At 36.9% G+C, this 14,126-nt stretch overlaps 2 protein-coding genes and 1 long non-coding RNA gene across 3 annotated transcripts; 2 read left to right on the top strand and 1 right to left on the bottom strand.

Annotated features, from left to right (window-relative positions):
* The first annotated feature begins 335 nt into the window (after positions 1–335).
* On the top strand, positions 336–5,168 carry LOC114746066 (uncharacterized). Its single transcript, XR_003740246.1, has 3 exons — positions 336–349; positions 4,925–4,937; positions 5,098–5,168. It is a non-coding gene; the product is annotated as an uncharacterized LOC114746066 (long non-coding RNA).
* A 126-nt stretch (positions 5,169–5,294) lies between these two features.
* On the top strand, positions 5,295–6,189 carry LOC114746068 (uncharacterized). The gene is made up of 2 exons (XM_028934255.1): positions 5,295–5,339; positions 5,506–6,189. Exons 1-2 carry the CDS (start codon positions 5,295–5,297, stop codon positions 6,187–6,189), a joined length of 729 nt encoding a protein of 242 aa, XP_028790088.1.
* A 3,760-nt stretch (positions 6,190–9,949) lies between these two features.
* On the bottom strand, positions 9,950–12,996 carry LOC114746063 (DNA-directed RNA polymerases II, IV and V subunit 9A-like). The gene is made up of 4 exons (XM_028934253.1): positions 12,877–12,996; positions 12,705–12,780; positions 10,961–11,116; positions 9,950–10,021 (listed from the first exon to the last, which is right to left on the bottom strand). Exons 1-4 carry the CDS (start codon positions 12,903–12,905, stop codon positions 9,950–9,952), a joined length of 333 nt encoding a protein of 110 aa, XP_028790086.1. The 5' UTR covers positions 12,906–12,996.
* Between the last annotated feature and the right edge of the window lie 1,130 nt (positions 12,997–14,126).

The raw sequence follows: 14,126 nt of genomic DNA, 5'->3' as shown, positions 1-14,126 counted from the left end.
GCATAATGAAATTTGGGTTTTTTCCCTCTTGCTTCCTACGTATGGAGTGTCAATTTTCAGACTAAAACAGGACAGCTTTCAGTTAGTGTGGATGCATCTCACTAGGGGCAAAAACGTCTTTTTACAATTCACCAAATTGCACTTAAGTTTTTTCAGGACTTCAGAATCCTTCCCAAATTTCTTGGAACTTTTTTGTAGTGTTTTGTGTTGCATGGGACCTCAATATCATTTTTCCTATAATTAATTTGCGAGGAGGCTGAGCCAGTTGGCACAGGTGCCTTCGTGCTAAAAATGGTCCGATTTGCTAACAAAGGTTGGACAAGACAAGCAGATCATCTATAGACCACATGTCGAGAGCTGGAAAAAATAGAAATAAAAGAGGGATTTTGCGTGGATTATATTCGTATCTTAAAGACACTCAAACTGCAGACACTTTATTTTTCTTCGCATTCGAAATTACATCATGTTGGAGTATTTGTCATATATCAATACTCAAAACCTTATTCATTACTCCCTCCGTTCCTTATTATAAGAGACGAATAACCGAATTACGTTGATCAAAAAAGCAGTTAAAATTAGTTAAGAACAATCAATGTATAAAAAATATAATTTCTTTTCCAAAAATGCCCTCATTAATAAGGAGAGAGAGTATGAGAGAGAACAATTAAATTATTGAAAGAAAGAGAAGGGGAATGGAGAGAGAGTGTGAGTTAGAGACAATAAATATGGATAAAATAGGAAATCAACACAAAAAAATAGAGACAACTTTTAAGTGTCTCTTATATATAGGAACATGCTATAAACATCAAATGTCTCTTATAATAAGGAACGGAGGGAGTAATTACTAGCACTCTTATATCTAGGACGAGCAACATATGCGCCAAAACCAGGAGCAAGAGCAAGGAAAATACCTACTCATATTTTACTTTCAGTGATTGAATGGAAGCCAAATACTCAAATTTCTCAAGCTGAGCCCAGAAAGAATCAACTAAATATCTCACCAACAATTTTAGATTCTCCTGCAGCATACAATGTTATCAGTACATAATTGCTTCAGACATTTAAGATGCACAGTACATAGGTATAAAAGAAAGAACCTTCCGGATATACTCAAAAAGTTCTAGAACTGCAGAGTTTAGCAGATTGTAGCGATGGCCATTGTCAACAAAAGCATCTACAATTGGTTTGAGAAGGTTGTTCCTAACAAAATTATTTATCAGATGCTCGTCCTGCAGGTCAACACTCCAAAATGTTAAGCAAAATGCTTAAAGGGGGTCAGCCAGCAGAAAATGGCAGCAAAACCAGAATAACATGGAAACAAAAGGAAATATAGGACACTAAACAAATTCAAACCATTCTTAACACTAACCCTCCTCCAAAAGCTACCCATAAAAGTGGAGAGCCTACTTGAACACCCTATTGAGGGTCCTATGCTACTTTATGTGAGATTTAGGCATCCCAATAGAATCTACAACACTTCACTCATCTTCCTTGTTAGTTAAATCCTCCAATGGTTAAAACCCTCAATAGGCAACCCTTTCCAGAACCAATGTCCATCAACTTTGATAACAATTGATAGGTACTCAAGTAAAATGAGAAACCCTCCCCCAAAAGTTAACTATTGAGGTTGGAGAGCCAATCTACATAGTGCTTGTTTGGAATGGCAGACGAATTCTTCATAATCAACTTTGCAATCATAATTAATGAAATATGAGGTAAGTATGTGAGAGGTTTGTTTCAAATTATGTGAATAAGTGCCTTTGAGGTGTCCAATTGTGATCCCAAACAAGCACATAAATACTGAGTAAGCACCCCATTACTACTCAATTTTGAAACTTGGATACCCTACTGCTCACCGCAAGATTTTGGCATAACATATCACCTAAGTGTCCATTAAAAAAACCATCAGTAATCTTACCCTAACATGAACTTGGGGATCAATGGACCATTAAAATTAACAAACACTTGCTTCTCAACTCCACCACCATACATTCTGCATTTCCCTAAAATTCATTGAACATTTGATTAGTGCAGATATTAAGACGCACATGACGAGAGAGGATAGTACGAACAAATCGAACAGCACCAACAACAAAGTATTTTTCCCTTCTTTTTGTCAAAAGCAAAATTTTGTCACTCACATTGTTCAAAAGGAAGTTGCACCTGCAAGCAACAGAAAAATTCACGTTCAAAATTAACATGAGTGGCAACAAATTCCTAAAGGTATATAAATCACATAATGCACAGCAGCAACATACTTTATCCTGTATGGGTGATGCAGCACACAAAAGCATAATAATTCGCATATGTTTGATAACATATCACCTAAAAACAATTGAAGAGAAACCTTGACTGAAACGATATTTTTTTTTTGGAGCAAAAAGTCCATTTATTAACAGTCAAAAAAAGTCACAACCACTAATAGCCCGGGGGCCAGAAACAAACACTCAAAAAAAACCTATCATACAACCTAACCCACCAAACTCACCAAAAGGAAAAAACAATATATTATTGTTAGTAATAATAACATGAAAGAGGAGGGTTGAAGAACCCCCTAATTACATGTCTTGTACACACTACAATTAAAAAGCAAACCAGCAATTAAAGGTCTAGCTCACAGCCGCACCACCCTTTCTATAATATCACACAGTTCTTATTAATATGGAAATAAACCACCAATATAGGTTTTGGTTGGAAGGAAGAGGGCTTCCATTGTTGACAATGCTTCCGTTGCCGTTGCCTTATGTAATGCCACCGTTGTGAACAAGCTTGCCGCCGCCGGCGATGTGGTAGGAAGGAGACTCATAACGGTTGCCGCAATTAGGGCCGTTGTTGTAGGTGACGTCTCCGATATTTTGAACGCCTGATCTGCTGCCTTGAGCCTGGGCCTGGGTTCCACTGTTGTAGCCTTCGGCTGATCCGCTGGCCTGAGCCTCCTGAGCCTGAGTCCGAGCCTGAGCCCGAGCCTGAGCAGGCTCCTGAGCCTGAGTCCGAGCCTGAGCCCGAACCTGAGCAGGCTCCTGAGCCTGAGCGTCGTTCTTCCCCACCATCCCCTTAGCTTCGTTCTCCCCCACCATCCCCTTAGCTTCGTCCTCCCCCACCATCCCCAGACGCCTTCTCATCGTCACCAGCACGGATCCCATTTGATCTCACCGATGGCGTTTCTCACTGATACAATACTTTGATTTTTTCTTTTTTATGGCTTTTCGTCTGCATCTTATAGATGGATAAGATGCACTGCTAAGAATCTGGGCCGTTCCTTCCTCCTTCTGGAGAACGCATCCCAACGGCCAGTGGCTATTTTCACATTAATGTGCAATGATACCCTAGCTCCGATCCTTAACTTTTATTTTGATACCTCAGTCTATTTTATCTCTTATATTTATGTATTTTTTTCAATATAATAGTAATTATAACCAATATACTTGATTAATAAATATATTTAAAAAAACAATACTTATTTATTACAAATAACTAATTCAATTTTTTTTAATAAAAGTCTATGTTTACCAAGTCAACGTGCGAAGTCATGTCTCATTGTCTCTCACTTTAATTTTCCTATTGTTGTAGCCATAAGTCTAATAAACTCACAAATACTTTAAGGGGGTGTTTGGCAAATGAGCCAGAAGTGCTTCTGGACCCCAAACCTTGGTTTAGAAAAGCTGATTGCCAAACACCCCTTTTTTTTTTTAAACCAAGGTTTCAGTCAAAACCTTGGTTTTGGCCAGCAAAACCAAGGTTTCCGGTAAGCGAAAATTTGTAGCTTCTGGAATGCAAATGTCTGATCGGATGGAGTAATAATTGGTCGGATGGAGTAATAATTGGTCCTGTCAGAAGCTCCAACGGTGAGAAATTACTCTGCCTCTTCTCCCATCCGTCGCCTTCAACCGATCTTTTGCCTCTTCTCCCATTCTGTCGTCGAAGATAGCACCGAACTTCTGCCTCTTCTCCCATTCCACCCGTCGCCTTCGACCGAGCCTCTTCCACCCGTCGCCTGTCGCCTTCGACCGAGCTTCGACCGAGCTTCTTCCACCCGTCGCCTGTCGCCTTCGACCGAGCTTCGACCGAGCTTCTTCCACCCGTCGCCTGTCGCCTTCGACCGAGCTTCTTCCACCCGTCGCCTGTCGCCTTCGACCGAGCTTCTTCCACCCGTCGCCTTCGACCGAGCTTCTAGGCACAGGTGAGATAGCACCGAAATACTCTGCCTCTTCTCCCATTCCTTTGCCGTCGCCTTTGACCGAACTTCTGGCCACAGGTGAGATCGTGTTGAGCTCGTGAATTTCGGCCCTGGTGAGGTGTTCATCGGCTTGGCAACACAAGATCATTCGGATCGAATTTCTGATAGCTGCGGTGTGCATTTCGTCCGGTCAGGTAACTTCTCCCCTTCATTTCTGATCTGATGCAATGAAGATGACTTGTTCATTTATCTGATCATTTCTGGGTGGAGTTCGATTAGCCATTACCGCCGGTGTCCTGTTTTTTTTTTTTTCCGGTCGACTGGTCCTGTTTGATTTTTTCCGGTGTCCAAACTCAAAGGCGTGAAGAAGATGCCTCATGGAAAACACGAAAAAAAAGATCAAAATGGGACCGGACTGGTGTTGGGGGCGGCTTATTAGTATTATGAAAATAATAACAAACTTTCCTGATTATTTGACATTTTGATCTATTTCGTTACTTGCTGGACTTTTTATTTTCACTGATTCTGAAATAAAAGCCAGTACTACAAGAAATGAAATATCTAGGATTGTTACCCAGTAGCAGTGTTTGGTTTTCAGCTGTGTTTATTTCTTGATGATGTTAAATGACCCACAATGTCTCAAAAATCAAACATGCTAAATGAAGTCATATTTTCGGTCTTGCTTTCATTGTAGCATATGGATTCCTGCTTCTATGGATTTTCCTGCTTCTATGGTTTACATAACAGTATAACACTTTTGGTTGAGTAAGATCCTTTGGTTGAAGTCAAACAGGCCTTGATGATGCCCCTCATACTCAAACTTGTTAAATACTATACTTGTTATATCATATCTCTTGGACTGAATGGCATGCTTTTTGGGTTGAACTTGTGATGACTAAAGTGTTGTAATTGGTCTATAGTATAATGAGTAAACAAACTAGCAAAGCTTCATGGGATATAAGAACCACAAAGGTTTTTATTGACCTGTGCATTGAAGAAGTTGGAAAAGGGGGAAGAAAAGGAACTAGCTTGAAAAAACCTGCTTGGACAAGTCTTGTGGACAGCTTCACTGCAAAGACTGGGAGAGTCTATACGAGAATCCAATTGAAAAACAAATATGATACCCTATGAAAGGAGTGGCAATTATGGGATAGGCTGCTCCGTGAGACCAGTTTAGGATGGGATGCCGAAAGGAATACTGTTAGTGCCCCTGATGAATGGTGGGAGAAGAAAATAGTGGTAATGGTTTAACTTTATTTGAGTTTATATTTTCTCACATGTTAACATTTTTTGTATAATGTATTACATTTTTGGTGTTGAATGCGCAGGAAGTTCCTGGCTACGAGAAATTTAGAGAAAGAGGGCTTCAGTTTCAGGCTGAATTGACTCAACTCTTTGGGTCTGTAGCTGCAACTGGACCACAGTCATGGGCACCTTCTTCCATGACACTTCCAAGCGAAGGAGTTCCTGAAGATGATATGGAAGAAGGGTCTGGAGATAGTGATGAACTTTTAGGAGCACCAACTGGCATAAGCGGGGAGTTTAATTCTGTCACATTCAATGACAATAGTGGAGGAAGTGGAGGCAACACTGGGATGAGACAGGAAACCATTCGTGGGGGTAGAAGCACAGGTGGCAGTCGACCTAGTAGCTCATTAGGGGTTAGAAGAAAAGGTGAATCCATGAAGAAGAAACCCACTACCACTATGAAAATAGCAGATGCACTAAGCAGGATAGCTCAAGCAAATGAAAATGACTCTCAGCGTGAACATGAAGAGATTTCAGAAGCACGTGCTAAGAAGGCAGAAGAAGAAGCACGTGCTTATGAGACGTCAATTGCCGGAGTCATGGAGCACCTTAATGAAGTTGATGAAGTTACTGATGATCCTGATCTGTTTTCCCGGTGCACAACACTCCTCATGGACAAGCCAGCTGCAAGGGAGATGTATGTGGCTCTGAAGAACAGGAGGGAAAAACTCCTGCTCTTCTTGAAGCATGCAACCAAGGATTGAGACTTCATTTGTGTTGCTTATCATAGTATTTGACTACTTTTTATGTTGCTTAGAAGATGACTGTGATAATTTGTGTATATTTTTAGGAATTATGTAATCAGCACTATTGTATTATGTGACTTTCAAATTCTGTAGGAATTAAAGAACTTATTTTCTTGTTAAATGTTTAGTAGTTTCATATCAAGGTTTCTAAATTTTATGTCTATGTGCACAGGACAAGACAAAAAATGGATGATGAAATTAAAATTGCGGAAAAGTATCGTAAACGACGGAACAAACGGGTTAATCAAGTTGCAGTAGCGGTTGGTGGATACGCTTCTCTTCATTTGTGTAAAGAGCCCCAGCATACAAGTATTTATACAGGCAAGGCATGGGTAAGGGATGTTTTACAAGGCCATTCCACCCATTGTTATAATATGTTTAGGATGGAAAGGGAAGTGTTTTTCAATCTTTGCACCGAATTGCAACAACACGGTCTAAGGGAAACTAGAAATGTTGGGATACATGAAATGGTTGCAATGTTTTTAAATACTGTTGGCCATGCGCTTAGTAGTAGGATGCAGCAAGAGAGATTCCAACATTCAGGGGAGACAATTAGTAGACATTTTCATAATGTCTTATTGGCATGCTGTAGACTTGCTATGTCCAATATCAAACCAAAAGATCCAACATTTCAGCATTTGCATACAAAAATACGACCCGGTGGTCGATACTGGCCCTTTTTCAAACATGCTATTGGAGCAATTGATGGAACACATATTTCATGCATTGTTGATGTAACTGAGCAAACAAAATTTATTAACCGAAAAGGAAGAGTGACGCAAAATGTAATGGCGGTTTGTGATTGGGACATGTGCTTCACTTTTGTATTGGCCGGATGGGAAGGTAGTGCACATGATGCTCGTATATTTGACCACGCCCTCACAACTCCTTCCATGAACTTTCCCCATCCGCCTCAAGGTATATTTTAATTTGCTACAATTTAATTTATTTATGCTTAACTATTAGAAAACAAAGTTTATTAACACCAATCATATATTTCATGTAGGCAAATATTATTTGGTCGATGCTGGCTATCCGACACCCATGGGATATCTTGGCCCCTACAGACGTGAACGCTACCATCTCCCTGATTTTCGAAGGTCATCTGCATTTGAAAATGACAATGAGGTGTTCAATTATTTGCACTCAAATCTACGGAGCACTATTGAAAGAACTTTTGGAGTTTGGAAGAGTAAGTTTGCAATTTTAGAAAACATGCCAAGCTATGACTTTCCAACACAGGTTCAAATTGTTTGTGCAACGATGGCCATACATAACTTCATTAGATCAACATCCATTTCTGATCCTGGTTTCACTCAATTTGAACAAGAAGGTTCTTATGCAAAAGAAAATAATGATGATGATGGAGTTGGATCTTCACATATACCTTCATCAATAGAATCTTCATCTCACATGGCTCGACTTCGTGACTCAATTAGAGATCAAATTGTTCACTATATACAAGAATAGTCATGTCCTTTTTATTTCCTTTTTTCTTTTCAGATAATATAATGTGTTGTTAGAAAAAAAAAAGTACTTGGACAAATATATTTCGTTGCAACCTCTATTATGAAGACAATTGATATGAAATTTTTGTGTGTGGTTCTTTAATTCTGTCAAAAAAAAATTATGGGATTTCTTCATCTTTAAAATCTTTAAGAAATAATCATATTTTTTTGTTGGCAAAATAAATTTTTTATGAAAAACATATTTAATTATTTTATTAATATATATACGTTTTAATTTTAATTATTTTATTAATATATATTATTTATTAATATATATATACGTTTTTAATTATTTTCTTAAATTATTTCGCAAAAAAATATTTATTTATTTTATTAATATATATACGTATTAATTTTTTGATTAATATTTTGTATTTATTTCAAATTAACATATATTATGCAATATATCTTATATGTAATTATCATTTAAGCTTATGTCCTTTTTAGTAATTTTTACATATAAAAAAGCACTTCTGACAATAACTATCCAAACACTCTTACTTTATCAGAATCACTTTTTCAGAAAAGCTATTCTTTCAAAATCTATTCTCTCCAGAATCTATTCTCCAGAAGCTATTCTCCAAACCATGGTTTGAGGTTATCCAAACACCCCCTAAGTTAGTTAGTTCCAAGCTGCGTATAAAATTAGCTAGAGATCGGTATTGATAATCTCGTCAAATTATTTCAAATTAAGACTCAGCTTTTTTCACTTTCTACGACCTTAGGGTTTTGATGTCCTTTCTCCGAGTTCAAAATGATTAGATTAAGGAACATCTATAATTGGGGTTTTCTAGATGATTAATATATATATATATGAATGAATTCGAATTTGATAAAAAATCATAATTCTTACTTGTGGGATATTCCAGGAACTTATAATAGTCTAATGAATACCATGCGATCAATCGGATTCACTCATATTCAGTTCTATCGTTTCACCTTTGTATTTATTTTTTTGATAAAATATATTTGTTCACTGTTAACTTTTGAAGTCTTGCATAAAATCTAATACAAAAACCAAAAGGAAAAAAAAAGGACTCTTTTTTTTAAAAAAAAAATGAATGATCTTTCAAGGAAGCACCAGTGACTTGGCTTATAACTACGAGCTGATGTGAATGAAAACGAAGTTAGATTAATGGCTGGTGAAGAATGAAGAATAAGGCCTGGGAGTGCGTACGTGTCAGGTCAATGGAGGCTCCCATGACAAAATGAATAGAAAAGATGCTACTTGAAAACCTGGGAACCTCGGCTTAATCGATAATACCACAATTTTCTTGTCCATTGTCAAATTTTACCCAGTTTGAGTGTTTTGACTAGCCACTCAAATTCACGCTTTTTAGCTCATTCTTCAACTTGATGCAGCCACATGGCGATGGCTCTCCCCCGTACATGCACAAGTTAGTCAATATTTTAATTTGTAAATCAAAGTATGATAGATATGCAAGATATCTCATTGATCCATGCATCCAGACATAACAATTTAAGATATATAATTTGGCAGAAATAGAAAAAGAGATGCAATTTGTTTTTCCCCTATAAATTAAAGATGCCAACTGTGATCTATAGTTAATCTGAGTCAATTAATGTAAAAATAACTCTTTTTATGTATAAAATTGCGTAGTTTTTGTAATGGATCTTTTATGAAGTTGTGAGGGATTGAATTAATAGTAGCTGTAAGCCAGCCAGTCAGATACATAAATTTTTTTAACAAATTTATAGAAGTCTATCCAAAACCATGAAAAAGACTCGATCGAAGTTTCAAATCTGATTAGTAAGACTGACCAAACTTCTAAGTCCTATGGACCGAAACAACTTAGGGCTGCTTATACAAGACTCTCATAATAAAACGGCATCATCATGACATTAAAAAAAAAAAAAAACAATGTGCGCATTAATTATATCATTTCCTATCTATTTTGGGAAGGGGAAAAAATAGGTTTTAGACTTTTGGTGCAATGAATTGCCTCGATAATGTAACGGAGTAAACGCACACCTCCTACTTTATTTGATATCCCTAAATATGCGGATCTTTTTTAATATATACCGGTTCTAAACCTCTCCTCTTCCTTTCTTATCCTCTTTCCTTTTTAATCGTTAGATTAATATTTTAACGGTTCAGATTTAAATCTTTTTAAAACTATTATTAAAATATTAAATTATAAAAATAAATAAATAATAAATTACAAACTATATTAAAATTTTCAATCTCTTCACCGGTGGCCACAGTTTGGGCTGCAGCAAACAAAAAACAGTGTCATACGTTCTTCCCCTCTGGCCGTCGCCTGCATAAATTCAGAAACTTGTTAAAACCAAAGTACTTCTACATTCGTGTTTTGAATCTGCAGAATCAAACAAAATATTGCATTTCTCCGACTTCTGTCTAACACGACAAGCTTATGGGCATTGGCGGTACTGGAACAAATCTTTTGTAGCTTCCTTCAACTAATTAGAAGCCAAACTCTATAAAGAAAAGTGAAAATCAGAGTCAATGCCATAGAAAAAGATGGCCAAACCAGTGTACCTAAAGCATGTTGTGTTCTAAAAATAAGTAAATCACCCTAAATCATATGCCATCCGTTTTACCCGTATCATGCAAATAGACACCATAACAACACCCCCCAGATTCTGACATATCTGCTCTTTTTATACGCTATTGTCTTCCTACGTCATTTGAGAATCAAATTCAACTGCAAATAAAAACCATGTTCTTATCGGTTATAATAGATTTTAAATCATACGTGGGTGTGCGCCCTTAATTTTAATTTATAACACGTACATTTGATTATTACTGATTTGACTACTGTCCAACAACTACTAAATTGTAAAGTAGTGCTTTTATCAGTTCAATAAATGAACAGTCATGACATCGTATCATCCCACTTCCGACTAATTAAGTATAATGTTATTAAAAACGCTATTTCACTGTCAGGAAAATTTTAGCATAGTCTGTATCTTCAGGCTTAGCTTTGAGTTACAGTTATTTCTGTCCAAACGTGAGCAGTGTTGTGTGTTTCCACAACCAAAAAAGACCTAACTAACAGTTCTCCCTCCACTCCACAATCTGGTTTTCCCAACGTTAGACCATTTAGTGCTAATATTAAGGAAGTTATCAGTTTCATGCTGTTCCCAAGAGCAGATTCATGATTGACCACAAATTGTTATCATTCCCCTCCCTTCCCATCTTAATGCAAAACTGCCCACAGGTAGAAGAGGGATTTAACCTGGAAAAAAACAGCTTCTCCATGGTTGCATTGAGTACAACGAACAGACTTTGTACGTGGAAGAGTAGGGTCTGCAGCTATATCCTGCAGCACTTGAGTGCGCTCCCCAACAGAATGATGTATCTCATTTCTATAGACACATTTATTATCTGCAGCCTCCAGAAAATGACGAGTAACTGATCAACAGGTATGAGGCTGAGCATACTCATGTGAAATTGGATGCAATTCCTCCATAACAAAAACATCAGCAATTAATTTTTATAAGAAAGCATGGCAGTGTAAAACAAAATTTATAATCGAAGTGCAAAAAAATGTGAACAGAAACACTGGCAATAAAACCAACATGGGTTCAGAAAAGTGCTATAATGAAAATATATTCTAAACAAAAACCACTGCGCCTTAAGTCATAGGCATCTGTGTGGCTACCTTGGACTTATTGGCTCCAAGATTTTGGGCATTTAAACAGTATGGAGGCAGAGCAGCCACACAATACTAACCGACCAAAATAAGTATAACATACCTAGAAGGTTGAGTTTTTCAATCATCAAATAACTTACAGTATTACAAAGTGAGGACAATTTTCCTTTGAATCGACATGCATCAAAATTATAAAACCCAAAATACTAAGAAAGCGTGATTGAGGAATAGAATATCATATGCACGTTTATTCCAAACCAATTAGATTTCATTTACATAATAAAATGAACATGATGGTAATGAAAGTATTCTAATTTATCAACAGCAGTTGGGTTAAATGGTGAGAGACTTGACACAATCTAAGCAAAATCTTGAATTTGAGCTTTGTGGACGGAAGAAAAACCACATTGGAAGAGCTTCCCCCTCACTGGAGCTCAACCCAACTCAAAGCTAGATCAATTGGCAGTATTGGATGGGGATGGTTAATCACCAAAAAAGAAATATATAATTTTGATGCATTTTATGAACATTGAGATGAAGGCTAAAAGGCATCCTTTAACCCTCTTTGAAGCCCAAAAATATTTTGGAGAGGGTGAAATTTGTTTTTAGGAAATTAAATAATGGCAGGAGCTTTATAAGCTGAATCAATTCACATATACCAAAAGACTTGACATTTCTAAAGGACATAATGAGTCAATTTGCATTTGACTTTGGGTAGAAAACAATGGAAACGGCCTATTAATAAGAATGGAATGTGAGTCGCGGAGTGAAAATATAAGAACAGCAGTTCCATAGAAGTCCAATGATTCAGTCCCTTAACTCAAAAATGAATGTAAAGAAGTGCCATTCATATATTTAATGAACCAAGAAAAAATACATCAGATTTCAAAAATTATATTCCATCTTATAAAAAAGAATTGAGTAGATGATCTTGTTCGCATCAAACTCACTGTAGAAAAATGTAGCTCTTCTATAGTGCAATCTTCCATATATAGATTACTAAACAAACCAAGGCGTCTGAGCCTTGGCATTCTAGAAACATTTAGTAGGTAGAATCTTCAAACAAAATTCATAATTAAGCTCCTCAATAGCAAAAATACATCAGAAGGAGTAAATGATCAGAGCAGAAACCCGTAAGTTCTTTCTCTAACGAGGCATATTGCTTCGAGAGAAACATGTCATCAGAGTAAACCTAAAAATAGTTGGATAAGTAACTAGAGTGTCTATTCAGTAAGTCTAACACTTTGCAGCAACGCATGAACAAGAAGGAAGGTTAAAGGGGAGAAAGAGGGGGGGAGAGCGGAGGTAAGCTAAACTAAACAAGAACCTGGTGGTCACAGTTACGGCAAGCGTAGAGGAGAATCTTCTGCTCCTTCTCCTCCTTAGGATACAGAATGCTGTTGCTGAAATCAAGAGATGAAGAAAATAATGTGAAGATGGAAGCCCATGTTCAACGTCGTAAAAGCATCGCAATGAAGGTAAGGAAGACAGGTAGCAACCATTCGCGGCAAAACTTCATAGTACTCATCTTGGAAGGGCCAAGAAGGAGACGCTGGAGATTGGAAGGAGCGAAAACAAAAACTGAAACTTCCGGAGAATAGAGCTCAGGGCTTTCGATTCCCGCGGGTGGAGGTTGCCCTGGGTCTTTTGGCGGGCGCCTATGCCAAGACTTCGCATAAAAACTGGCTAAATAATGCGCACAGCTGAATTTTCAATTTTGAATTTTTAAGGGTATGTGTAGATAACAATTTTTATGCAACCAACTTCATCGTCATCAATTTATCCATTATTTATTTATAAAATGTAACATACAAATGTATTTAAATATGATATCTCCAAATTTAAAATGGCTTTTTGGCTGGCCAAAAAAATAGTGTTTTTTCCCACCAGATTTAAAGAGGTTATCTGCTAAAGAAGTTAAATCTAGAGGCACATATATATATACATGTATAACTTCAAGAATACTGTATACCCACACTGAAAAAAATGTGCTAACTAATAGACCCAAAAAAAAAAAATCTGCACAAACTAAGAAATGAAGAGGATTCGTTAGTAATGTTTAAACAGTAAAAAATTACTTCCTCATGGCTTAAATATCAAGAAAATTTTATATAATTAAACAATAAAAATTTATTGAATACGCGTGATTACCGTGATAAATGTATTTAACCGGTTCATTCATACGCCACGCTTAATTTTGTGATTTTTGAAAAACAAAAAGAATGTTATAGACATATTCCACAAAAAGAAAGTCATGAATACGTCTACAGACTTAATGATTGCTTATAGAAACACTTACGTAGAATTTAAACTCATGTTTTTGAGTCATGAGTCAAACTCGTTACTGGTTCTGTGAGAAGGAGCAAAGAATGAGAAAGACCAAAAATGGAGAAATGGATTCTCTCACCTTACTTAATGGTCATTTGAAATAAACTTTTTCATATCCAGTGATCTAGCATCATGGGGAGGATGATTGAAGAGAAGATAATGCTATCCTAGTTGTCCTTAATAGAAACCAGCTCTGAAAAATCACAAGCTGTGTTTCCAATGATCAAATAACATTATCCATCATTGTCAAGCCATCAACTAAACCTATTTAATTCCAGATTATGGAAAAAGTTGAATCTGTAAAAGGAAAATGAGCCTGAAATTCAATGCCGCTTGTTTCCTCTGTTCATAAAAGCCGGCCTACTCTGCTAAATGCACAAGGAATCTGGGCATCAAAGTAATCTGACCGTGTCATTTTCTG

Source organism: Neltuma alba, unplaced genomic scaffold, assembly GCF_004799145.2.
Source record: "Neltuma alba isolate B1F8T4 unplaced genomic scaffold, ASM479914v2 tig00004876_pilon, whole genome shotgun sequence".
Taxonomy (NCBI): Eukaryota; Viridiplantae; Streptophyta; class Magnoliopsida; order Fabales; family Fabaceae; genus Neltuma; species Neltuma alba.
The sequence above is the reverse complement of the archived record's forward strand: the minus strand, read 5'-3'. Positions and strand labels throughout refer to the sequence as shown.

Coding starts and splice junctions, on each gene's coding strand:
- LOC114746068 (XM_028934255.1), top strand. CDS start 5,295: ATGATACCCTATGAAAGGAGTGGCAATTATGGGATAGGCTGCTCC. Junction 5,340..5,505: donor ATTATGGGATAGGCTGCTCC/GTGAGACCAGTT, acceptor TTGAATGCGCAG/GAAGTTCCTGGCTACGAGAA.
- LOC114746063 (XM_028934253.1), bottom strand. CDS start 12,905: ATGAGTACTATGAAGTTTTGCCGCGAATG. Junction 12,781..12,876: donor ATGAAGTTTTGCCGCGAATG/GTTGCTACCTGT, acceptor TCTTGATTTCAG/CAACAGCATTCTGTATCCTA. Junction 10,022..10,960: donor GAGAAGCTGTTTTTTTCCAG/GTTAAATCCCTC, acceptor GAATTTATGCAG/GCGACGGCCAGAGGGGAAGA.